The sequence below is a fragment of the Pygoscelis adeliae genome, unplaced genomic scaffold (assembly GCF_000699105.1).
Source record: "Pygoscelis adeliae isolate BGI_AS28 unplaced genomic scaffold, ASM69910v1 Scaffold244, whole genome shotgun sequence".
Taxonomy (NCBI): Eukaryota; Metazoa; Chordata; class Aves; order Sphenisciformes; family Spheniscidae; genus Pygoscelis; species Pygoscelis adeliae.
In genome coordinates, this window is record NW_008824648.1 from 1,419,472 (window position 1) to 1,446,640 (window position 27,169).

The 27,169-nt window shown below is 43.1% G+C and overlaps 1 protein-coding gene and 1 long non-coding RNA gene across 19 annotated transcripts in view; one reads left to right on the forward strand and one right to left on the reverse strand.

Annotated features, from left to right (window-relative positions):
- SORBS1 (sorbin and SH3 domain containing 1) overlaps positions 1 to 27,169 on the reverse strand; it is a 144,254-nt gene that overhangs the window by 51,839 nt on the left and 65,246 nt on the right. For 7 of the 17 annotated variants that reach the window (XM_009322417.1, XM_009322418.1, XM_009322419.1 and 4 more), the window contains 9 exons: positions 21,867 to 21,922; positions 20,481 to 20,546; positions 18,304 to 18,399; positions 15,121 to 15,240; positions 13,540 to 13,566; positions 13,246 to 13,361; positions 9,079 to 9,450; positions 6,016 to 6,163; positions 946 to 975 (listed from right to left, as the gene is read on the reverse strand). In XM_009322417.1, coding sequence (XP_009320692.1) covers positions 946 to 975; positions 6,016 to 6,163; positions 9,079 to 9,450; positions 13,246 to 13,361; positions 13,540 to 13,566; positions 15,121 to 15,240; positions 18,304 to 18,399; positions 20,481 to 20,546; positions 21,867 to 21,876 — 985 coding nt within the window. In that variant the 5' untranslated portion in view covers positions 21,877 to 21,922. Of the gene's footprint in view, positions 1 to 945; positions 976 to 6,015; positions 6,164 to 9,078; positions 9,451 to 10,030; positions 10,779 to 13,245; positions 13,362 to 13,539; positions 13,567 to 15,120; positions 15,241 to 18,303; positions 18,400 to 20,480; positions 20,547 to 21,866; positions 21,923 to 27,169 lie in introns of those variants that run through there. The other 10 variants (XM_009322429.1, XM_009322420.1, XM_009322412.1 and 7 more) reach the window with 8 other exon arrangements.
- On the forward strand, positions 9,465 to 13,281 carry LOC103915570. 2 transcript variants are annotated; one of them, XR_663533.1, is made up of 5 exons: positions 9,465 to 10,078; positions 11,476 to 11,595; positions 12,725 to 12,819; positions 13,013 to 13,113; positions 13,211 to 13,281. It is a non-coding gene; the product is annotated as an uncharacterized LOC103915570 (long non-coding RNA). The 2 variants fall into 2 exon arrangements; XR_663532.1 differs by lacking the exon at positions 11,476 to 11,595.

A 27,169-nucleotide genomic window follows, 5' to 3' on the forward strand; every position in this document is an offset into this window, starting at 1 on the left:
GGGTGGCACCAGAGAGGAGGGACAGGCTGGTGTTGCAGCTGAAGGAACCTGGTGGGTGAAGTCGGACCAGGTCAGCAGCTGCCTCATGGGCAGATGCTGTCCTCATGGGACACGCTCCGCTAGTCCAGGGCCCACACAGCAGAGCAAGAGCACACAGTATTGGCTTCCCTGTGTTTCTATTTGTGATATTTAAAGTACTTAGGCACTCTCCATGACCCTCTTCTCTCCCACCTCTCCATTTACCCCACAATGACCATAACCAAAGAATAATAATATGAGTAAGAGGTGTATAACGCACTGTTCCTATAACACCCACTGCAGACTGAGCTACTGCTATTTGGGGTGTGGGGAGGGAAAGATGACCAGGAAAACAACTTGCTCTTCTTTCAAGGAGAGACTGTCACACCCGTTGCAAGAGCAGAGAGCCGCTCGGGGAGAGTAGGGTGGCAGCACACGTGCATACTTGCACACTACAATTTTATCATCTATTTCTTGACATCTGGCACAAATACTTCTGCTCTTGGAGTCATGTAAAAACTGATTTTTATTTCTCTTCCTCTCTCCTCACCACAAGCAAGACTAACTCTAATGGTTATGTAAAGAAACTTGAGAATATGCCCCAAGGGAATAAATCTGAAGGCTCAAAAGGCAGCCCCAAAAGTCAACTAGAACAATCAAACTGTATGTAAATCCTATGACTTAGGAGGAACAGATGAGAAATTTAGGGGTTTGGTATATTAACATGTAGCCACACAGGTAACATTTGGAGAAAAGATTGAAATCAAACATTCAGTGACCTGGACTAAGCCAGGACAAACATTTATACTAATTCCTTTGCAGTTCCTGGGAAGTGTGTTTGCTAAAGGTACTCCACAAGCTAACAAAGCAGCAGCTTTGCTCCAGCAGAGGCAGCAGTTGGGGGGTAGCAGACCTTTCACATCATACCTGCCAGGCTACTAAGCCTTTTTTGCTGTTCTGTGGTAAAGGAAGAAACAAAACAAAAAGAAATACAGAACAAATGGGTGAGACATAAACAGCAAGTGCTCTGGTGCTGCATTTCTGACAGGCAAGAAATACGCTGTAGACAGAACAGCAGCAGCTGCTGGAGAGAATCTGTTTTCAAATACCCTGCCAAAGTGACAGCCCACAGTCCCTTCTCCACACAGCAGCCTCGTGGAATAATATACATCTCATGATGCAGTGACCGATACATTTGCAAAGAGCATTTTTTATTTTTAATTTTTTTATTTTTTCTTAACATCAGAGAATGGAAAAAGTTGGACAGGAGACAATTTGAAAAACAGTAAAGACTCACAGAGTCAAACAACTTGACAACTATGTTACCATTAGCATGAAGTGCATTTTGAAACAATGCTGTAGCATTTTGAAGGGATATAGGAAAGGATCGAGTCGTTGGTGCTTGCTGAGTCTCATCACATACTACAAAGCCACAGATTCAGCGATTTGCGCACAGACACAGCTTGGTTAAGACTTTGATTCTCAGAATGGTCCCCTCTGAGAATCATGAAAGGTTTAGGGCCTTTCATTACTGAGTTCCCAGACTGGGACGTTAGTGGTATCTTCCAGCGTGTTTGACCACCCTAAAGTTGATGCTCACAGCTGCTTTCTAAAGGGATGCCCAAATGACTTGCCCAAGTCACGGCTGGGAATAAAGCAAGAACATCCAAAGATTCAAAACTTTAATATATTAATCACACCTGTTAAATATTCGTAATAAACCATGCCATGCAATGCCTGCCCAGGAAATAACTGTGCTTTGGGGTGGCGTGGGACACTTGCCAAGCAAGTCTGCAGTAGGTAACAATCCTCCAGGTGTATGCTGTTTGCTAGGAGAACCCACCTTTACTAGATATTTGTACTAAGTGGATCATCTCAGCAAGAGAGACCCATATTTCTCCTCACTAAGTGCAGCTCCCTCACCGATACCTATGAACTTTGTTCTTCAACCCCAGCACTTCTGCTCTGCCAACCACCGATGGCAAGCTGCTAGTGTGCATTATGCTCATGTGATAGCTGCCAACATATGAAACAAACCCCTACGTGCAATGGGTAAAAGGAAAGGTTAGCAATCTGAACCTGAAAAGTAGATGGGAACCACCTGCTGCAGGGTTCACTCTTCTAAGCAGGCCATCGGGAGCAGGCTGCTGTATTACGAGAAAGGAGAAAAGATGCGAGTGAGGATGGTCTCAGCTTCAGCCATCACCTTCTCTGAGGAGAACTGCATTAAATGACTAAGGTCTCCTGACAAAAACACGTGGTTTAAAGAGTCGATGCTTGAGAACTCTTTCCTATCTCTTCTTCCACAGGGGAGAGAATATCATGGATGAATAGACTTCCCCCCCCCCCAAAAAAAAGGAGGTTTCCTTTTCACTTATGTCTCTGAGTAGGAAAGAGAGCTGCTGATGGATAGAAGTGGAAGGAGCAGGAGGTGTCTGCTATTTCACTCTCCTGCCTGACCGGAGCCAGCTTGCAGCCCCAGGCACACACCAGCTAACTGAGGCTTTCACCCTTGATCTTGTGTTCTGGGACTGTAAGCAAAGGCCCAAAACTTGTAGGCTTCTCAGAGAAAGGGTCGAGCAGAGGCATATAACTGCTGGTGACAGTGAAGGAATGATTATAGATGCCTTCAGAGTTCCCAGAGGAGGGAGCACTGGAGGAGACTAAGACTCCAGGAGACTAAGAAACCAGTAACAAAAGGGGAAGAGGAAACAAGTATTTGAGTGTACGTTTAGTGCAAAATAAAGGTGTCAAAAAGAAAGTTAATCAAGACACCAACAGATATGAAGAGAAGAAATTCTTACCTTGGTGCTAGGAATGAACAAGAGGATCTGAAGAACTTGTTTATAACCATAAATCTTATTCAGTTGGTGTTACTGAAATCCAGTAGAAAAAATTCTGAGATCTCTCATCACAACTTACTGAGTAAGATCAAGCAGACAAAAAAAGGATACAGTGCAGTTTCTGTGCTTGAAATGCCACTACCTGTTTCTAAGTCTCTGATAGCTTAGAATCAAAGGGTCTTACGTGCTTACAGATTAATGAACTAGCAGATAAAGCCTAAAATAGGACGGTAGGTGATGTCTGCCTACAACAGCCACTCCAGAGAATAAGGGAACCAGCTTCTTAAAAAGCAATCAATAATCCACTGAGGAGAAAGAAAGCCACATTATCCGTCTGGAAGACAAACTAAACTACTGGAGATCTCAGACTGCCAGCATTAAAATGACCTTGAAATTTCTAAGTCAGAGGGTATTTCATAGCACACAAGAGGAATTTATATTAAACCTCATCTTGACATGAAGGAATTGATTTCAGCACAAAACATAATTAACCATTCAGGGGAAGGTGGATCATAACCTAGTAACAATCTGTTATATGCCATGAGACCAAACCAGTTTTGAATAGATAAGGTCCATAAAGATGAAACCAAATACGAGTCATATCAGCCAGCACAGAAATGTAATAGGTATCTAAGATCTGAGAACCATTTAAAAACACTAAGTTAGCAAAAAGAAATCTTAATGCTATGCTGGGATAAAGCCTAGATAGCAATGGAAGCATAAGGAAATGCAAGAAACCCCCAACACATAAAAAGATGGAAAACTAAGAAAATTTATACCTATGAGTAGGTAACATATGCTGGGAAGTGAAAGAAAATGACAGTGGAAGTAAAAGAATTAACAGAATGTCTCAAGGACTCAAAAACAGGTTTTGAGGTACATGAAGAATAAACAGAAACCTAGCAACGATCTTGTTCTTTTAGCAAATAGGCCCAGTGGAACTGTTAATAAGAGGGCAGAAAAGATGACACATCCAATTACTATTTCCACTCTGCATTTGGGGGGAAAAAAAAAAAGAAAAAAAGAAAAAAAAAAGTCTGACATCCTACCACCTCACGGAGAAACACTTTCCACTTCAACAGTAACTAAGGGCTATGCTGAATGACAACAACTGAGGTCAGATGCTTGAAAATTAGCACGTTCATGTAAACTGTACTGAAGAGTTTTAGAGCAGTTTTCTGCTCTAAAGAGAGCAGTTATGGAGAGAGCAGATCATTGGACCATTAACATTCATCCTCAGTATGTCTTGGAATACAAAGAAAACTCCACAGGACAAGGAAGAAAGCAAATGTTGTGACAACCTTCCAAAAGCATTAGTGTGATGGCTGGGACATCTGTCTGTCAAGTCGACAATAATGCCAGAAAAAAAATATTGTAATGACTTATATGGGATCTTACTAATAAATACATAGTATGACACATGCAGTGTCAGTCAGTACAGATTTATGACTAAGATGCCAGAAGTGGGATGCCTTGTCAAACCAGTTCAATATGATTCTTGCAAATTACAAGTTTGACTAATAAAGACTGAAAACCATGCATTAGAATGAGATACTTCATGGACTCGATCAAGCTGCTTATCAGGCCATGATCTATATCACAGTCAACAAAAATGTGATGAGAGAAGTCTCTTCAATCTTTTAGGGTACAGTATCATGAGTGCTAACGGTCAGGGGTAAGACATATTTGGACAGGACAAATTGTTAACTGTGAAGGTAATAGTAAACAGCACAATTTGACATCAGTTGTCTCAGAGCCAGTGTGTGTATATCATCATATACAGATTTGTCCCTTGTGCTCTTAAAATCTAGAGAGAAAATATCCTTGTGTGGCACACACTGAAATGCTCCAGATTTATTGTGAAAACCAACCAAAAGAGTATCCCACCTCAGAAAGTAAACAAAAAGCTTTGAGATAAAAAAGGCTGCCTCAAACAATATTTTCTCCTCTTGAAGCAGTTGAGGCATCCAGACACCCTCATTCAGAAGCACATAAGCAAAGCTGCTTCAGATGCTGGCAAAAAGGAAGAGATAACCCACTTGTTACCCCTATAATCAGCTGGGCTACAGTGATGACACTATCTTCAGGATCAAAGACTGAAGTCTGTTTCAAAAAGGCACTGAAAAAAAAATACACGAGGGGCTGCAAAGGACCACATCAATGCACGCCCGTCATTAGAATGACTACAATACAAGGAGTGCAGGCCTTGTCTCTATGTTCTATTTTTTTTTTTCTTTGCAAAAGGTAAGTCGTAGCATTGTAGATTAGAATCTGCCTGTCCTGGAGTTTCCTAAGTTCATTGGAAACCAAGGCAAATTGGACTGCATCTGTGTGGCCCTTTACAAGCTACAGTCTTTAGGGATGCACAGTGAACTGGGAGGCTGGGGTAATGCCAGCCATCAGGAGAACTGAAAAGGAGAAGCAAAGTTTCCCTCTAATGCCAGAGGTAAAGAGATGCAATTATCCATTCAGATGGAGCTGCTGTGAGGCAGAGAAAGGCTTAGATTAGCAAACATGGGAGTGCTCAAACAAGGTTGTTTTGTTCATGTGCAAACCCAGAGCTCAAGGACTACTGCAGTATGAGTCTGAGTTGATCCAGTTATGGATAGAGGAACAAATTGCCAAGTTCAAACTTATGGGCAAACGGATTATTTACTATTGGGTAAATTCTGCTGAGAATTCAGAGGTCAAATCTCTCCCACAGTAACTGAAAATATAGCTGCTTTCACATTGCAGTATCTGAGAAGTAACGTATCCCCTTTTCCAGTGAGGGAGAACCTACCTCAAGCTACCTTGCTTCTGCTGACAAATAGATGCAAGCATACACGCTTTTCCACCATGACAGGACACCTGATGAGGGATAAGCTGTTACCCTGCAATAACTTATTCATATGTCCATAGCCCAGTTATAAGCCTCTCCCCCAACTTCAGAGTGGCTTCCGATCCACAGGTTTTAATTAGAAAAAGTAGGCATTGTCCCACGCCTCTAACCTCTTACTTGCCTGTTGTATGCTCCAGGCACTACAACTTTCTGGAGGCAGCTTTGTTAGCTCTTAGTAGTCTGGACTTAATTGTCCACGGCACACACATTCTCCTTGTAGCATAACAGGTTGCTCAGTTTGAGCCACAAGTATCTATACGCAAGTCTCCTTACCTCGATTGTGCTGCAAGAGGACAATAGTGGGATTGACGATTGTGGTAGAGGGATAGGCAGAGGAAGACTTGTTGATTGAAGTGAAGGAGGTTGGATAGTCAGTGCCAGTGCCAGGCTGGGGCACTTCATTTAGCACAGGACCTGGGTCCTGAAAGGAGAGCAACACATCATTAGCAGCATGCAGAAGGCTGCTACACTGGGAAAATCTGGAAAAAAAACCCCAAAACATTTTAAGCTGAATGAGAAGCATAATCACAGCAAATTTTAGTAAAAAAGGCATAAGCATGAGTGTTATCCTGCTCCTTGTACGTACCGTGCTCGTTGTTAATGCAATTAGTTTGCTAAGGCAGTGCTATAATTACTTGGTGTTGGGTTTCACAACTCCAACCCCAAAAGGAGGCACTAAATTCATCCAGCAGACTCTCTGGAGCAAACCCAGGGTGCCAGAAATGAGCAAATCGGGGGAAGAAAAATTGGGGGGGGCGGGGGAAGATGCAGACATCCTTCCCCTGATATGTACACACACAAACATTTTTTTTTAAAAGTATTCCTTTCATAGCAAGAAGTCAGACATGCAAAACATGCAATTCTGGAGTGAAACATTATTACTGCAGCTGGTTTGGTAAGGAAGGTCCGAGGAATAAGGTTAGCACCATCACTCAGGAGACAGTGTGACACCTACCTGGTTAAAATAACGAAATTAAAAAAAAACCCAAAACTGATAGAGTGTAAAAAGCAGGACTCTAGCAAGGAAGATACTCAACATGGCTTTGCTGCTGGAGCACAGACAGCAAGCTGTGTGTGCTCGCTCTCCCTAAAGCATCCAGCTCCATTATTTATTTCAAACCCACCTCTGGTATCACCACAGCTCTGGTTGTTCTGTAGAAATACAGGCTGTGTCAGCAAGGAGACTTTAAAAACTAGTTCATCTTTGAAAAATCTCAGTCCAGGGATACCGGGCTTTTGTCAGTAGTAAGGGGAAAAGATAAAGAAGGGACGATGACTAAGACTGTGTGCACCAGTTTAGGCTGAGATTTTTCAAAGCTTCTTAAGGAATTTGGACACACAATTACTGCTAATGGGGAACGAGCATCCAGACAGAGTATGGAACAGCGTTCCAAATTTCTGCACTCCTGCTACTCCACTGTCAGACTGAAACGCTACAGGCCACTGATCTGTAAAATGGAGCTGAGCATTCAGGGGGATTTTCATTGCTATTAAAAAAACCCTGAATATGCACAGAATATTGCTCCAGAAGAACCCCTACTCCTGGCTTTTCTGGCCAAGTGCAACTCAGTGCCCTTCATACCCACCAGTGTCAGGGGAAAGGACTTACAGGATCAGGCAGGGGGCTGAACAGGGGCCAGAGTGAGGCCCGGCACCAGAGCTCAGAGATAAATCATAGTGAGAATTGGCCTTAATCAGAACAAGCACCTACAGTCTCTCCAACCTAGAGGGGACACAGGGAAGAACAATCTTGTTCTGCAGGGTGGAGATGATCTTGCTCCAAGCAGCATCTGATCAGGCCATAGACATATCATGAGGACAGAAAAGAATCAATGGTCTTCAGAAATAGATGTCCCTAAGAGAGAGACCCAGGCCCATTTTGCTGGCTGTGATAATATTCCAAACAATGCAATTCGGGAAAAGGAGCGGGAGTCAGGAAGAAGTGTGAGAGAGTTGGGTTTGTGCTTCACTTTGATAACTAAAATACAAAGAAGGCCTCAAAGAGGAGGGATGTCAGATCAGGATAGGCTCAGCAGCCCCAGCTAAGTCACCAAAGTGGGTGAACAAAGACCATTTAAATCATTGTGGAAAACAGCTCTGTGACTTGCATGCCTGAAGTGAGCATGCCCAAAAATGTTTTGAAACTCTCATTTCATGAAAATCAGGTACAACAAAATTTCCACTACTCTGCTATGATTTGGATGCCTGCTGAATTTTTCTGGAGCCTGCAGATAGGCTCCATTAAAAAAAAAACAAAACACAAACAAACCCCCCAAACTTTCATTGCTCTCTGCAGTAAAAAACCACTGATTTCAAAAGAAGCAGAAAGGCCAACGATGAGAATTTTTGAAACTATCAACCTTGGTTGTTTTTTTCTCCCCCCCCCCCCCCTGTTTTTCCCCCCCCCCCACCTGTTTGCTAGATCCTTATGGAGTCAGAGGGCAGAGAAAGCATCATCATGAGAGAAGGGGGTTTCTGCTGAACTTCTTTATTGTCCTTATGAGTAACCATATTAAAAAAATGGTGGTTGTAAGACTTCCAGTACACAGAGGGTCAGGTACTTTTTGCTTCCTCTGCAACTTTAACTGAGAGCTACTTTTCTTCCTTGTCCCTGAGGACTTTTTAAAACAGGTGATGAGCTTACAGAGGAACAAAACCTAATGCAAGAAGAATACAGTAAATTCCAAGTTAAAACTGTTGTGGATTGAATTCTTCAAAATTTTCAAAGACAAGCAATTCCAAACTGATGAGACACTCTCCCCCTAATCTATCCCATAGCACCTACATGCTTGGAAGACTCTTAGCTCAGTAACTGATATTATTGGTTGTAGGTCACTGGATGCTAGCAGCAACCTTACACTGATTTCAGCAGGGATTTGTGTAGAGACCATACGCTCTTGTGGCTCCAAGTGGAACAGAAAGCCAGCCCTCACCTTTAACTGGTCTGCTGTTGCTGTTTTAAACGTTATTCAAACACAATTAAGGATGCTATTAAAAGAGCCTGAAAAGATCAAGTTAGTTGCAGCTACTCTGTTTATATAGAATTCATTATTCTGAGCAAATCCTGTGAAGACTCTTAACGTGTGCATCACCTAGCAGAATGGGCACAAAGGGAGACAGTCAAATGTTGTTGCAAGAAGTCAATAGAAAGTTCAAAGCTGCACAAGGCAGGCAACACGCATGCACTAGCACAGGACGTAAACAAGGTTTCAGTTGTCATGCTGCTGGCAGGGAGTGAGTCATCACTCCTCAAGTTTAGTATTGCAAGGAGAAAGTAATTTTAATCTGGGAATACAAATTTAGGAAACGGGCGAGGAGGGTACTTGGCAAGCTTACTGTATGTGAGATGACTCCAGTGATTTCAGGCTTCAAGCCCCTGTGCAAAGCCCCCGTGACTGGAGGGACAAGTGAAGGTGGTGATGAGAAGAATGGCAGTTTCGGGTAAACAGAGGGTAATGTGCCAGATGCAGAGGGTGCTTGGTTATGGTGGGAACCCCTCTGGAGATGTGGGGGAATGAAATCGTCTAGAGTCGGAAAAGTCAAGGGTGAGCCAGGAGAAACAGTCTCAGGGAATACGGAGCCTTGCCCAAAAGGAACCAGAGGCGGTGGCGGAGTGCTGGAGCTGCCTTCTTGCTGTCTGTCTGGATTAACCTGGAGGAGGGGGACTACTATAACCCCAGGCTGAGCTGTGGTGGTGGCAGTGGCGTCCTGTAGGAAACAAGGTGTTGTTATGCAACGGGGAAGATTGGTACTTTAGTCTAACGCAGCCATATAGTGTCATGCAAGGATGCACCCAAAATGATACGAAGCCCCAACAGATTTTCTTGGCTTATGGAGACGTACTTCCTCAGTCTTGCAGCCTTGGCCTCTATGAACACACGTGATTTTTCACAAAAATCCTCCTTCCCCTCACCACCCCTCTTCTCCAGTTCTGTGCAGCGAGGCTAAATCAAGCCACAGAACAGCTCTGCATTCACCATCACTTGAGAAGCACTAACCATCACATTACAGAGTTTGCTTCTTTTACACCTCCCTAAAATAGAAAGATCCTCGCCAGCCCAACCCAACCCCCTACAAACAGCACACACGCACAAACACACAGATCAATGTTGGAGGGGCACGCATGGGGTGTTAAGTATTATCGAGTAGAAGACCACAAGACTCAGGTGGCACAACAAGTGCTCAGAAATTAAGTAGGAGGGGAATAAAGCATTAAGGGAACACTGTAATGAATTAAAGAACCGTTCACACAGCTGAAAGAAAACAAGGTTATGGAGAAAACATGTACCATGCTGCGTCCCATTGCCTTGTATGGTGGCTGTCGCTGCTGAGTAAGGTAAGGCTCTTTTCTCATCCTGTCCTCTGTGGCAGCTGTGCTCTGGGGCTCTAGCACTCTGTCCCTCACAGCTTGCGGAGGTGACGACTGAGTCCAGGAGGGTTGGCCCGCACCATAACTAACTGCGTCTTTACTGAGGACAATGTAAAAGTACGGCCTGGGAGGAATAGGAGGAGGAGGAGGAGCAGGAAGAGACTTTCCAGTATCTGTTACAGAGGAAACAATGTCGGTGGCTGGTGCCTGAGTGAGCTCAGCGCCCAAACTGGTGCTGGCTGCTGGGTCATGTGTGGTGCCAGTGGAATTTTCAGATGCGGCTAAGCAAGTGCTGTTAGATAAACAAGCTACATATAGTTTGGTGACCTTTTTATCCGCCTTCGTCTCATGACTGGAATTCATTCCAGCCTTACTACTGGGATCTGCCCTGTCAGGGTTACGTTGTATGGATGATGCATCCAACGAGGAGCGACCTTCCAAGAGTGGCTGCCCAGCATGCACCTCACCTTTGGGGCCTGAAGAGTGAGAATGCCCTGCTGGCAAGCCTTGCTTCCCACTGGGGACAGCCCCATAGGGGGTAGGTGATGAGAAATAACAGCGTGCACTGGCATTTGGTGATGCACGCTGCGTATAAGGCTTGGGTGCATTCAGGTACACGCAGTCCATGATGGGCACTGGCAACAGGTTGGTCACTTTAGTGTCAGTGCGAGGACGCCATGCAAAGCTTTCCTCTTTGGGAAGAGGAGGACGGGGAGGAGCAAGGGCCTGCCCAGGCAGAGTCAAGAAGGAAGAGAGGGAGAGAGGAAGTAGCACCAAATGAAAGGAAAAAGGAAGGAAAAAATAAATAAATTCAAAGAATGAATTCGGTCATTAGACTTGGGTTAAGCAGGTTTTAATACAGCAAGAACAAAAAGCAAATACAGTATCTGGAAGGCTGGTGCAGAACTCACTCACATACATCATCTCACACATTCTCTCTTTCTTAGCACTGCCCACTGCAGCAGGCAAGCTTTACCCAGCTCTCAAGTCCCTGCCTACACGTTTCTCTCTCTGGGCTAAATAAATCTCAGTGCTGTGTTGTTTCGAGAGGCCTGCACAGCAACACCCACAATGCCCCTGGGAAAGCCCGAGTCAAGATTTAACTTCCTAGATAACTAAACCCAGGCTCATGCCTGTGTAACTAAATACTTCCCAGCACTGGGGACATTTGAATCGCAAAGCCAGATTCAGAGCTCTAGGCCACCTCTGCTGCATGGTATGTGCACTGCTGAAAAATGAACCTTGAGAAGTTTCACCAGTGCTAATGAAGCAGACATCATGTGAATACTATAGTCTGCCACAGCTGGCTAAGTAAAAAGTCAGCATTTCTTCCTTCTAAAAGCTAGCTCTTGAATTCTTTTCAGAATTTTTCAGTCCTGAAAATGATTTCAGGAAGACCAGAACAATTAAAGTTTCTTGAGGAACTGAGTTCATAAGAATTTGCCTCCAGAATCAAGATCACTGGCAGAGAAATCCTGCTTCTAGTAAGTAATAAAAAAAAGCTTTACTGGTTTTGGTACTTTGCAACATATGGGTTGCTAACTCCACAACTGCCTGCTGACTGCAACTCCAACTCCAATTACAGTGAATTTTTTCTGAAAGCCAAACTGTTTTGAAGTAAAATAACTTCACAATAGAGAGATTTCGTTTATTGCTTTGTTGCCAGTAGCTGAAAACTATAAACTACTGAAAGGAAGAGAACTAAAACACCCACCTAGTGAACAGTAGCTCCCTGCATTCTTGCAAATTAACCCTCTGGAGACTATGAAAGTAGGTTTTACACACACCCTGTTGTCATATCTTTATGGGCAAAGGCTGGCTAAACCACTGCTAGAATGGCCAAAACCAGAGAATGAAGATGCCTTAATAGCTTGCAACATTCAAATCTGAAAAATACCTCCTTCAAATTCATCCACATATGACAGGTTGTGGCCAGCACCTATTCTTGTTACATGGATATAGACCTAGAATAGCTTCATAAAATTACAGCTGCTGTCCTGAAATCTGTCCCCATGCTGCCCCTCTTTTCCCCGCTTCCCTGATGTGTAAGGGAGTGGAGAACTGGGTTAGTAAGTGCTCCGTCAGAAGGGCTTCTGCTTCTGGAACAGGCTCATTCCTTTTGCTTCCTTAAGGACAGTAGTTTCAGTCTGGAGACTTCAGAGTGCCACAATATTTCCCCTAGGTTAGGTGAAGCCTCACTTCACCACTACATAGTATTATCAGGAAATACTAATTCACCACCTGCAATCGCTGTTTTTCATTTTCTTCCATTTCAGCTTAGTTTGGACAGCAGTCCTTGAGACTTCTATAAGAAGTACTATGTGCATCTGCGCCCTCTCTGTTCATCAACAAGATCAGTAAGGGACTACAGAACAGCTCTAAGTATCAGGCAGTAAATGGGTCTCTCCTTTAGGGTGCCGCTCCTTCCCATGCCTCCATCTGAGTTGTGCCTTCTTCCACTTTCACTTACAATTTCAGGAACAGTGTCTGTTCTGTGGCATTGCTATAGGTCCCTGATGATGGGAGCAGTCACCTTGATAGGGGAGGACAAGGCTTTAAAGGGACTCTGTTTCACACAAGAAAGCAGTTTCTAACGGAGGGTTTCCTTATCAGCCTTCAGACTGCTTCTGTGCAGACCGACCACCCAAAAGAAAAAGCATGAAGTAACACTCCTCTTTAACAGATTGACTTCATCAATTTACCTTCAGGTACAAATAACCTTTCCCTTGTTGGGTTGTATCAGTTACAGTGTTAAAACTGAAAGGCATTTCCCCAATATCTTGTTTTTAATGTAGGGTGTAACTCTGCTTTCAGCCTGCAGCAACCTCTAGGAAATAGACCAACACAAAAGACAAAACAGTAATAGATAACTACTTCACCTTTTTTCTTGCAAACAAATAGCGTTGTCCTCCTCCTTCACCCACCAAGGAAACACTGTGGCGTGCCTGAACACACAAGCTCCACAGCATTCTGCTGACATCAGTGCTGCCCGCATTTTAAAGGTAGGAAAAACTGAGGCACAGCAACTTACCCAAGTCTGCAGCAAAGTTTGGAGTTCAACCCAGGACTCCTGACCATGAATCCAATGCTTGAACCCAGATCACCACCCTCACGGTCACAGAAGAAAGACTTACCTGTGGCTTGCTGTCTGAGGAAAGGTTCGGACGCACGCTCCTATAACCCTTGGCAGCCAGAGAAGATGGTTGGGCATCCCCATTGGCATCAGTGTTAGATGACGACCTCCAATCATCTACGAGGGGAAGGAAAACTCAGATCACAGAGGATTCCCTCCAGCTACAGGACGAGCGAAAGGAGGGGACTCTTTTCTTCCTTTTTTCCCCCCCGCTTTCTTTTCTTTTTTTCCAGGCAACAAGAAATACTTCCAGGAAAGCAACAGAAGCAACAACATAAGCAGCCAATGTTTGTACCTGTTTCTGGGTTTTCTGGCTCCAGACCTAAGCATTTCACAGAAAGGAGGGATGGAAGAGATGGGGGTGGAGGATAGACATAAAGGAAAAGAAAGGGGAAAAAAAATAAACCATTACGTTTACAGAAAACATGTACCAATTGAAGTTAAGAGTCGAGCTACTTCATTTCACACATAAAATGCTTTCTGACAGGGCTGCCCAATTACCATAGAGACCAGCCCTAAACATGATGCCCTCCTTGTTTCTGACCTTTGTAAACACAAGGCGATTCATTCAGAGCAATGAAGAAACAATTGTTCATTGACATTCTTATTTCAGAGGCAAAAAGGCAGCCCAGCTAGTAGCCCAGCTACTTTCTAAAGCTGCAGCTTGACGTCCAGACACCACAAATTACTGGAAATGTAGGGACCCCGTATTCAGCCATGATACAGGCTATAAAGACATATCTATCCTTATCAACATCACTATGTATGATTAACTGAGATAAAGGACTGCCAACAAATAGATCAGGTTTTGCAGACTAAGTGCGTGTGCATGAAGGGAGTTATAAAATATGATGTCACTTTACAACCCGGTCCCTGCAGCTAGATGCATTGGTCTCATCACCTATTTACCCACCTCCCACTGTGCTCCTCCCCACCCCTCTACCCGTTTTGCTGTTTAAGTTATGTGCAAAAAGCTCTTCCAGCTCCAAAGTACATTTCATAAAGTGATTGAGAGAGTAAGCAAAGGAAGTATTAATGAGCTGATTTCCATAGTAATGGGCTAATTGCCATTCAGGCTGCTGGAAATTTATGAAGCCATCAACAGAAAGGAGAGAGGCAATGGTGGGGGGTAGGAGTGAAGAAACAGAGAATGGCAAGCATGAAAAGAGGGTAGGTCACGGGTGGAGCAGAATGGGAGGAGAAGACAGAGCAGAAAGCAGCACATTGGGGCTGGAATTAATGGAATTGTCCTTCCTCCAACAATACAGCCAGAAACGATGTATGCTTTGCTTTCAAGAGCAAGTTTGACCCCCTCCCCCCTTAACGGCATCTTGCCTTTGGGAGTTCATCCTCTCTGCCAGACCCACGACACTGGCCAGGTTTGTTATGCTTTGCCTGTCTCCTACAATTAAGTAATTACACATCTGCTGTTGAAAGATGGCAGAGCTCTGTGGCAACACTGTCTGTCTGGGACGCTATCCCCGCTTCCTTGACAACCCAAGTGAATGCTACGCTGGCAGTAGCACCACTCAGCCTCTTTCTGTTCCACCTCATGCCTGGGATAAAAGGAGGTGACATGGGTCTGCCCGGGGCGGGGGGGTGGGGGGGGAAGATTTGAGGGGTTTTGGTGCTCCTGACAGAAAAAGGGAGCCGTAAACAAACTTAAGCCTGTGAGTGACTGGTCATGAAACCTGCACTAGGAAAGAACAGGAGTCAGTCTCCCTCCACTGATCTGGTTCTTGCAAGAGGTTTCCAACTATGCTATGGGATTTGGGGCTTTAAATCGTAGCAAAAGAAAGTCACCCCAACACCCTGGCCTGACCTTACTTGAGGTTATTGTGAGTAACATGTTCCAGTTATCCTTCCACCCACTTACTTTCAGGTTGCTCAACATCCTGAGGACATGGCGAAGTGATGTTCTGATTCTCTTCATAGGCTGGAGATGCCCGGAGGGTCACAGCTCCTTTTCCGCTGCAGACTTTAGTGGGATCCATTTCTACAGGAAATGCACATGTGCAGAGAAAACACATCGAAACAGATGATACAAAGCTATTAGGAGCCATCAGAGCTCTATGGAGTAATTTTAGCATGGCTGCCTCTGGGTGAATCAGTCTAGTAATGTTTATGCAGATGAAGATTAGCTCTGGATTTAAAGCATTGAGAAATCAAAGCAGTTTCATATTCATGTAACTGATGAATGTAGAAGTAAGTTCTGAGTCAGTGTAACAGAGCTAAGAAAGGAGGAAAAAAGGATGAGTGTTTGAACCAAATTTCACAGGTCCATTTGCTTTATTTGGTCTGCTTTGTGTGGAGATGTTGTGCTAGCAAGGACATTCTACCATTACACCTGTGACTCTTCTATAGGGAGGTCCCAATGGTATAAAGCAATATGATTTGTGTGCTGAAGCCTTAAAAATGCGTTTTGTGCAGGACTGAAAGAGAAAGAAACGTCTTATGACCACTGGGAGGATAAAATCTTGTAACTATGCTGAATGTGATCTAAAGGCAGGGCACTGCAAGCCACCTCCTTGTCATCTCTCCCCGTTTCCTGGCAGTGTTTCACCTTCTGACATAGGAACCCGAATCCCAAAAACTAGAAGGAGATTTAACATATACCTGTTCAGATCACCCTGTGAGCCAGACACCAGATCACGCCAGCATCCTTGCTGAGGCCCAATTCAGCACAGCTTCTGTGCAGGCTTACCTTTGCGCATTTCAGTCCATGGATTTGGGTTTTTTCCTCCTGTCATCCTATTAAGTAATAACAAACCAGTACTTCAAGGCTACCTTCCTCTCCTTGCTTAAAATCCTTCTGGAGAGTTGTTTCCTCTAAGATACCTACAGAAACAATAAGCCTAAAGAGTCTCTCACTTATCCAAGCTACTTCCACAGGAAGAAACTTCCCTTTCTCATGCACTATTACTGACCCTGCAGCTGCCATCAGACTTTACTTTGACCTACCTAAACAGAGGTGCTAGTCCTACCATGACACAGCACAAGGAGCCTGAAGCGGTACTGAGCATGTGCTGTGTTACACAGATGACAACACGATGATTCTTACTTTTATGGGGTGAGGATCATGCTATCTCTGCACGGGGAGGGATGCAGCTCCTCTCTAGGAACTGTTATTATAATGAAAGTTATGCCTTCAGACTGGACAGAGGCGGCAAAGGCTGCTGCTTATTGCCCAGACAACAGCCCGTGTTTGTGCAGATCAGTATTCCCTGGCTGATTTCAGTAAGATAATGCCCCATTAAATCCACACCAGTACAGTGCCTATAGACCATGACAACACCTCAGCTAAGGTTGCAAAACACACAAACCACAGCCAAGGTGGCCACAATATAGGGAAACATCAATAGTGCCAGATGGACAACAGCAGTAGGGGAAAGACTCAACGAATGTCAAACACCTGGCTCACATCGAAAGCCCTCTACACTGAAATCACTGCAGTTCAAGCTTTTACATGGGCTTCCAATGCTTTAGGGATTTCGCAAAAAGCATAGCTTCAGATCCACACTTAGGACTGGAGGAAGGATGGAATAAGTAAGGAATCAGAGGATACTTTCCTATAGTTTAGCCTTTAGTTCATTTAGGCAGCATTGAGGCAGCCTCTGTGAGGGGAAAGACTATCCACACAGACATATCAAATGCTGCTTAATCCTTAAATATACCACATTTGCACTCACACCACACAACTGATCATACCTTAAGGTCACCCACACGCCCGGTGAAATAGAAGTTGACTGCCCTAACTGATTTTCGCATGATCCAGATAGGGTCAGGACTCCTTTTGCCCAGGAGTCCAGTTCTGGCTATCGTTTCCATCCACGCGACCCAACACACAGCCTGAGGAATCTACAGACCCACTTTCAAACCAGAGGACAAAGGTTTAAGCTCTGGGACTGCAGTTTCAAGAGTGCTGTAACTCTGAGGCATGGACACACTGCTGGGAGTCACCAGGCCTGATTTAGACATCCATAGACAGTGCAGGGTAGCTGTTCTCCTACGCTCCTACACCAAGATTCTCTTCACAGGCACTGGAGAGAAACGCAAACACTTAGAGTTCACCGCGCCATAAATATCTCCAACATAGTGGAGGAGAATCAAATTTGGGAATCAAAGCACTTTTTTTATTTTCATACAACATATTAAACCTGTATACCGAATCAAAACAATAAGAATCAGAAAAAATGTTCTGAACTCAGCAAAATGAAAATGTTGTGAAAAGGTTTGAAAATGAAATATTGTCAGACTATTTCAATTTGGGAGAGGAAGACAAATACCTAAGATGTTGAATTCCCTCACAAATTAGGTGAAATGATGGAAAACAAAAATCTGAATCTCTCAGTATAGAAATCCAGCAGATAGTAATAAACATGACACTAGTACTGTACTAGTCCAACAGCCCACATGTGTGACAGATTAGGAGAGACAAGCAGTATCAGCTACACTAGTCTGACTGTCCAAGTCCAGCAAAGTACAAAAATAATCGTGTACTTCAGTGGGAAAACATGTGCTTGGGGAAGGGGTGACAGACAGCCTAACATACTTATTTATCCATGTAAAGATTCTGTAAAGTCAGTGTACATACAGAAAAACAAAACCACTCGATCAATGTTGAACAATGCTTGAACCTGTAAAATACCATCTCTGACATCCATTTACTTTCATAAAGACTAAAGATAGGCAGGAAACATTCTTTGGTTCATCAGGAGTTTGGTTCAAAATGAGGCTGTAACAACAATATTATTCATAATGAGGCATTAGTAGAAGAGCTTACAATGATCCCAGATTCAAGTAGACACAATTATGTCTGCAGAGGAGCAGCATAATTGAGAACAGTGTATTGTGCCATCAAGAGCTAATTTTATTACCTACTGATGAAATCTACAGTTCTGGAAACAGTGAGAAGAGGATGAAGCTGAAAACTAGCCAAAGCGTGTGGGTGAAGCGGGGGGGGGGAGAGAGAGAGAGAGAGGAGAGAGAGAGAGGAGAGAGAGAAAAGAGAGAATGATGGCCAACTAATGCATGGCAGGGGGAGGAAGGAAGAAGATACCTGTAGGCAGCACTAGGTGAGGAGAACTTTTCACTTTCTTCACAGGGATTATTTTAACGGCAGAAATAGAGCGTGTACATAAAGGGACGTCAACAGCTGCAAACACAAAAGTGTAAATGGCACATCCAAAAAGGGAAGAACAGAGTTTGGGAAGCATGCCACAAAATTTTCTAATGTACTTGGAGACACAATAGCAGGAAATTTCAAATACAAAAGCAGTCCAGAGAGCAGTGATGCAACCGTTAAAAATATCCCTTCGTTTGCCCTAATTCAGGACATGTCTGTTTTATGCAGCATACAGAACTGCTTACTGAATTGACTAACTGCTGACTGCCACTATGCTGCAGGCAAAAAGAATCTGGAAGCATTAGTTTTTAGAAGCCATCAAAAAATTTTAGTGTAATCATTTAGCTGAGATACACGACATGCAAAAATAAAAATGGTAACATTAATATGGCTCAGTTAAAACAAAGTGAAAAAACAAGGATTGAAAGGTTGAGAGAGGAACATTAAACTAGCCACATTACGTGAATTCTGGATTTTATGGCACACATTTTACAAGTTCAGCAACAGAAGGAAGTGAAATGTGAAATAATCTTGAAAATAGTCCCATGCCAAAGGGTAGCACCAAAATATCAATTTCAGAAAAAAATCCATCCGTCTAAACTATAAATTGAAGAGATTTCTACTGGAGTCCATCAGCTAGCACACTAATTATACTAGATGTAGTAACATAGGGGAAAACCATACATAGCACTGCAAAAAATTCTAGCAATTGTTACAAAACTGTCCAAAACAGCTGGTACTTTCTCTCTCTGACTCTGTATTGCAGCTAATGTGGAACTCTTAAAAAAAAAAAAAAGAGGGGTGGGATGGTAAAAAAGGCAAAGGCAAAACTACTCAGAGGTGAAGCTCAACAGGATCTGCAAAGATAAACATCTTGTAAATCATGGCTCCACCAGAGTAACTTGAGTTGTGCTCTTGATTTCTACAGAGTCAGGATTTTCTCCTTTAAAATCTATTACCTTTCTGCACATATTAACTGGAAAATGCTAGATGCCTCCTCACATTCCATGCCATCTCTCTCAGGCCTGCAAAATCAGGAGTAAGAGGAACCACATTTCTAATACTTTACACACCAATACTGAGCACTGGGCCAGCTTGAGGGAGGCACTGACATCAGGGTGGTCTGTACACCCCCTCTTGTGGCAGATCATTCTGGTCCCTGGCAAAACTGGAAAGCACAGACTTCACCAACGTAGAAAATGGCTCTCAAGCAAAAAGATGGGGGAAGAGCTTGATAGAATTTTTCAAACCTCATAAAATCGTTAGTTTTTAATTTGATGGGATTGTTTTAAATTCTTTTTTTATAAAAGAGGAACCCAAATCAAACCCTGTTCTCCATGCTTCTCCCTCAGCACTGGAGACCCTGCGAATACGATAAATCCCAAACCCAAACAGCCTGTGGTTTAGGAAACAACCCTAATTCTGTTCTGCTCTGTAACTGCCTGAATTCATCCATCCACAATGCAGTCAAAATCTAACCACTATAAAAAGGCATCAAAGGAAAAGAAATGAAACCAGTAGAAAACAACCCATACAACCACATACTTCCACCCTGCCAAAACACACACCATCACTATACAATATTGAACGCTATAAAGCACACTGCAAACCTGCTGATGTTAACATGAAGACTGGTTTGTTTAGATAAGTTTGGGGTTTAAATCGTTGTTGCTAATGACAGATTTTTTTTTTTTATTACTTAAATGGTTAGTTCCTGCCCTTTAATCCTGGGCTCAAACCTTCACCTCCCACTGAAGTTAACAGGATTCACACATAGGCACCCACAAACCCATGCTGTCTGAACACACTAAGATACTGATTCACAGGTGCTCACAAGTACCACAAGTAGTGCACAGCTTTCATCAAAACAGCACTAAAAATATACAAAGAAGCAAATCCAGCCTGCCACCTTTAAGAGAGAAAGAACACTTGTTCAGCTAAGAAATGCTGCTGCTGCTGGCATGGTGCAGCACAAGGCTTTTCTTGTATCAGTCGCCAAGCAAACTAAATTTGGAAACCTCTGCTGTAGTGAATGTCTGGGGAAATCAACCACATCACGCAGCTGACATGCAGGGGGAGCTGCAGAGATGTCTCTGAAGCTCTTAACCCACCTTTTTCTTGTCCATTGCTGCTCAGCCCATTGACGACAGTTTTTGCAACATCAATTTCTTTGCGTTCTGTAAGATAAATGAAGAAGCAGATTACTTCTGGGTTAAAATCTCGGCAACTGAATTTAACCTCTGACTATGAGGGGATGCCATGGGTTAGCACTGTTTGATTCAGGAACTAGGAAGTATTCCTACTATCTTAGTAGATGTTGCTTGGAGAATGTGAGGTCTCCATCTGTGGAGATGCTCAAAACCCAACTGGACACAGTCCTGGGCAACAGGCTGTGGCTGACCCTACAGGGGTGTCTTCCTTGGATGACACCCCTGTTTCTCCTTTCCCTCTGCCTACCTGGATCACAGCCTCTTTTAAACAGGGACTGTCTCTGTATGTGCATATGGCATCCAGCTCAGTGATGAGATTGTCAAGAGAGATTTTTCAAGTCTGCAACATCCTCAGCTGACACGAATAAATCTGGCTCTCGTGAATTCAGAGAAACACAGAAGACAGTGCTAGAAAGGACTTCCAAGGGTCATCTAAAGCCATATTCCTGACCCATGGCAGAAACAAATCTACCTCTGTCACTGCTGACAAATGTTTGCCTAACGAGTTCTTACAAACTTCCAGCATCACCCTAAAGCAACCTGTTCCAGTGCTTCACAACGTGGAAGCTTATCAATGCTTAAGCCAAATTCCCAGCTCGTGTTTGTCAGAGCCTGATTAATCTCCTAGCTTTCCTCTGGACTCTCTCCAAATGGTTCACATTTTTCTCAAAATGTGGTGCTAAAAACTGGACACGATACTCCAGCTGAGAATTGATAAGGTGCTAAAATCAAGTGGGAATATTATTCCACAGGTCCTACATATGGCACTTCAGTATGGAGTCTGCTTTGATTTTCACTCTGATTTAGCCTGCTACCCAGACAAGCCCAGAAGTTTTCCTCCTCCCAACCAGCCCTCATTTCCCAGTCCCTCATTTTTCTTTGAACAGCTGATTTTTCCTATCCAGATGTCAAACTTTGCATTCACCCCTACTAAAACATATCAAATTCTTTCAGATAATTTTTTCAGGTAATGAATAATTTTGAATTCTTGTACTCCAAAGTGAAAGAAGCTTCAAGCTCCAGGGTCAAGATGTTTCTAGTCATTTTTTGAGCATTATGGGCCAAATTGAAACAACACACACAAAGCCAGGACACTTTACTACGAAGCCATTCCGCTGTAGCCTTAATAGTCAGATTCCCTGAACTTTCAAGGGCTTTGACTCTTTTCTGGGAGGCAGAAGAAGAGTCAAAAAAAAGAAAGAGTAATTGCATCAGAGACAGACAGGAATATTTCTAGTAATAAAAAGGAACGCCAATGAGGGCAGGCGGAAAACAACACAGACTTACCAGAGCTCATTGTGGTGGAGGGACTTGCCTTTTTCACTTCTGGATTTTGTTTATCTCTGTTTAAAGTGAAAGGCAGAATGGTTATGTGATGTTTCATGTCTGCCCAGACAGCACTGGACATGATGCTGAACATTCATCACAAAAGTCAACGTAATAGTCACAGTTTCTTCAAAAAATTTAGTTTCAAAACCCAAATGGATTTATGTCAACCACCAGTTACATTTTTTGCTGATAATCAGCAGAAATTAAGGAGCATTTCCACCCAATATAGGTACTACTTTCAGACTTCAAGACTAATCCTCAACATTAAGTTGTAAGATACTGATTAAAGCCTAAGAGTCTATATATGGCAAAGTGCAAATCTGGCTAGCTTCTAATATATAAAATATGCATCACCTTTAAGAAAAAATAAAAAAATCTCAGTGAGACTAAAAGCTTTAAGCTAAAACCCTCAACCATTCCCAGGTTTCAAGGTGATCTGTTGCTCAGATCAAAGTCAGTCCCTCTTTTGAAAGATGTTACAATAAAGAAGAGATATATTTGTCAAAATGCATATTAACTTCTGCACCAATAATTTCCAGTCCTGCAGTGCCACTGATATTTTCAGGATCAGACTCCAGTAAGTGAAACTTGAAAATTAGAAGCTTTAATCCTCCTGGGACCAAAGGCAGTGAAATTACCAACCCAAGAGAAAAACTACCAGATGGGGACCAGAGGAGAAAAAAGTCTGTTTTCATGGTCATGACAGTCTACGGAGGACAACTGCGGGCCCTATTTATACCCGGTGCCCGCTCCTGTGGGGAGCTGATACCTGCAGCAAACGAACAGGTTTCAATGTCACACCACAGATGTTGGTTTGAGTAGTCAAAGAGCAGCATTTCTACAAAACAAGTGTTTGCCAAGATCTCTCAACTCTCTAAAGGTCCTAGGTTGAATTACGAACCCTTCAATTTTGTGTTCGAGTCTTCCCCCCCACCCCGCAAAAGTTAGTGCTAAAGAAAGTCAGATCAAGTGTAACTCCAGCCAATTAATGGCTTCCATGACACAAATAGAAACAGGTATCTGAAGCTGCGAAATAATGCATAAACAAAGACCCTCATCTGTGAAGTATGGGAAAAAATTGCTCAGAGAAACAAGAAACTAAACAAGAGAGCTGGAGATACTTGTTTTCCTGTTACATGAACTGGAGGCAGCAGTGGGACATTGTAAGAGGTGGAAATTGCCTTCAGGGAATTGAATTTGCTCTCTTGCCTCAAGTGTCCCCATTCTTAACTAGCATTTGTTTCATACCAGCCAGAATATAATGAGCATGTTCAACAGATACTCGAAAGAAAAGAAAATTCAACAAGCAAATATAGTAACAGATCAGTCTGTAAAACCAGCCAATATCTGGGCTCTCCAGCATGCCACCCTAGCAACAGCTGCCAACACTTAATTATTTAAATATTTTCTTCATTAAAATAGCCACATAAGATATACACCACGGGTTGGTGAAGGCTCAAGCAGGATGCAGCCTAACTCCAAGCTGATCCCAGTAAAACGCAGTGTGAAGTGGAGGGTGCAGTCTAAAACCAGTCAACAACAAAAGCTGAGCCCAACTTAAAAGTCTGCTGCCCAGCTTTGCCTGCCCGTACAGTATCTGCTTTTTGTTTCTACCATTTCACATTAGCAGAGAGTACCCTGAAATAGTAACGCTTGACACAGCCTGAAAATTTAGACAAACGTACTTAATAATAATGGTCTTTCTGATCTCCGTACATTTCAGTTATGGAAAGATGCCTTAGTTCAAGCAAAGCAGAAAGAAATAGGCTAAAATGATAGGCTATCCAGGAGGTTTGTAGCAATATCATGCTCTTCTACGTATGGAAAACTGTTACGAATTAAACTCACTGGATAAATACAAGTCCCTCCATAGGGCAGGGATAAAACTACAAGAAGGGGAAATACTGCAGTAAGTCTCAACTCAGCTTTAGGATTAAAGCCATTCTGAAGCCGAGGAGCTTGCTGGCACCCAGAAGTTTTGACTCGGCACTGGCCCTCTCCATGGGCTTCATGCAAGTCAACAGAAAGTTTCTTCCACTCCAAACATCCCCAAAAGGCTGCGTGTTTTCCTCTGGTATACAAGATAAAAAAGGCAGGGGGAAAAAAAAAAAAAAAATCTAGAGTATTACCTTTTCAGGAGAGGAAAGAGGAAATACTAGCTCACGTGCCTGGGCAAAGGCAGGGTCCACTGCTGCTGCAATCCCAGAGCAACACAGGTCCCCTTCCTCAACGGCAGTAGCCGAGCAATTAAACTTGTGACCCCACGCTTTATAGTTTTTAAACTGTCTCGTCTCTGTTTAGAAACAGTTGACATCACAACTGCCATAAAACTCTGATTTCAGTGATATCTTTTTGACTCAAGAGTCTTGGCTTTGCTTACAGTGTGAAGCACTGGCCTTCATTGCATTAAGAAAAGCATTAAGGAAAGAATTCACACCAAAGAAAGCACAATTATTTGGCCTTAAAAGAACAAATTACTTTCCACAAGAAGTGATTTGAGGTTAAAAATAAAGTGATAATTAAAGAAGTTTGCTAAAATTAAATGGAGGAGGTGTACAAACTCATTAGAACTAGATCTAGAAAAATGACTTTTCCACATATCGCCACACTTAATAGCAATTATGGAATTAAATTAAAATAGCAAGCATTCAGTGTTCACTTACTGTGAAACTAATCAGCATTATTCAATCACTCAAATGAACACATACTTAATACAGGTTCCCATACACAGAATAGATTCAGCGTGCTCCGGGTGAGCATAACCAATCCTGAGCACCTTGGCTGGTGTAACTCCAGAAACTCCATTTAAAAGTTGATTTTGATCAGTTGAGGACCTGTACAGATTTGCTGCATGCGGGTAGAAATAACGTCTGTTTAGACTGAGGAAATTATGGTGCACATTTGGAGTTGAGAACATGCTTCAGTGCCTTTTTGCATCAGGTCTACAGAGTTATTCTACGTGTCTCCCACATGCTTAACCCAAACCACATACTGAAGTCCTATTAGGCCTACCGTAGCCCTAAGGCTACTCTTGGGACCAGATACACGGTCCAGCCAGATAGCACATCTGGCTTCACAGCCCCAGTATAGCAAAGTGTTGCCTTCTGTAACACTTGGGAAGGTACATGCTGTAAGTCAGTGTACCGTGAGTGTTTGGATGGTACATCCTTAGGCAAAGCAGTCCCTGCCAGGTTGGCCAGACAGGCTGTCCGTGAGCTGTGGGAGCAGGTGGATCTGGAAACGTTTGCTGCTCCCAGTTCCTCTCGAGAACTTCCTGTAGACACGGCCAAGCCGTTCCTGTAGATGTGCGTGCAAGTACGCACAGCAGCACTCCAGAAGAGAGCCTTTCAAAGGGAACTGAAAACGAGATCCCTCATGTCAATATTAAAAACAGAGAAACTGGTACTGCCAGATCAGGCAAAACAAAACAAATTAAAGAAAAAAAAAACACCCGCCAAAACTCCCCAGCGTCTCCCTCCAGCTCCCTGCTCTAACCAGTGTCTCCTTGCCAGACTGGAATTCATGCCTTTCCTGAAGTGTGACAGACATAGCAACAAAGGCTTCAAAGCTGCAGACATTCAAAACACAATGAAAGGTAATTAATTCCTCAGGGCATAAGCCAGCAGCTGTAACCCTGAACATGCCAATGTCCCTGCGTAACATCCACCAACCCCTTGCCAGTTTGGTCATACCTCTAGACGGAGGTTTAACGCTTCCTTCCTCCCTTTCACCCCCAGCACATTTCTTCCAAGGCTGCAGCTCCTTCCCTACTTGGTGTGGAAAAGAGAGCAGTGCATTCAGAAGCCTATTTAGGAGGAATGCAGATAAGTGGCAACTACTTCTGCACAGCATGTCTCTGGATTATCTCACATGCTCTAAACATTCAAGTACTCCCCCTACAATGGCAGGGGGTAACAAACAGCTCATTAATAGTTCCGAGTAAGTACACACGCTCTTAAGTCACTGGTATCTCAGCTAAGAGTCGCAGGCAGTGGTTATTTTTGGTGGTCTAATATGCGTGTGGGGAAAAGTAATTTCCTCTTGCTTCTTCTCTTGTTGTTATTGACAGCTCTGATGACTCGCATAGGATTTTAAAACAGTTGCTAAACGTGAGATGAGCATTCAAAACTTACTGGGCAGGTCCCTTATATTCCTGAGATTTGGACTCCTGCTTTATCTTCTCAGTTTGAGTTTTTTACATTTTCAAAGTTTTCTCTCCATATGCAAGTGTTTTGTGGCTGCACTTAAATGAAAAATCAAATTCTTACTTATATTAGTATAATCTAGAGGTTGAGGCTTTTAGAAAAACAGTAAGCTTTCAGACTTAAAGGATGATCAGCAATCACAAAACTTACTTTCCACCTGGTCAGGTCTCACACATCACTGACAGCACTCATTTGTTTAGCCCCTGGCTCAGACCCTTTCTCACATTGCCACCAGTGTCCCTGACCCAGATGCTCTCCTCAACCAGCCATGCCAGCAATGTGGGGTCCCAAATCTGGAAAGTGGGAAAAGGGCTGCACTGCAGCCAGTGCCTCCTACCAGGAGGTTCCTCTGCTTAAAGGAACTTGCTGGAAAGCACATCTCCTCCGTACTTTTCACTTTGTATCACATAAAATGTGGCAAGAAAAAATAACTAGAATACGGCAGGCAGCTCCAGGTTAACCCAGGCAATCAGCTCTCTCTCCAAGTATCATTATTCTCTTATCCTGAAATACAGAGAGAAATATGTTGCCTGTCATTTTTATTTTAAGGGTTAAAGAACATCCTGTCATTCCTTCAGAAGACATTATGCTCCTAAGAATAAATGTCATGAAAAGACTATGAATAAGCAAGCAGTGCACATAGAAGAATCATACCAATTCTGTACAGGACAACAGCCTCCCCACGCTCTTCAGCGAGTGTTAAGACTGCAGAGAGGGAGCAGTGAAAGCTCACTAAATTAAACAAGTGGCAGCATAGAACATGAGCCTGGATAAGATCTTATAAATAATTGAACTTACAGCTGTTAGAATAAATAAACATAGCACATTTCATATGCAGTATCGCTGCTTTTTTTTTTTTTAAATATGGTGCATGTTTGTTTCCTTCCTAACGGGCAAAATTGAGTTATCTGGGGCATATGTGCCAGTTTTTGTGCAATTGCTTAATTGTGTTGTTAAACCACAACAAAGAGGAATGTGCCACTCTGAATAATAAAACTCAAATAGGAAATGTAAACTAGGAGGTGTGGCTTTAAGAACTCAGATGCTTTTGAACTA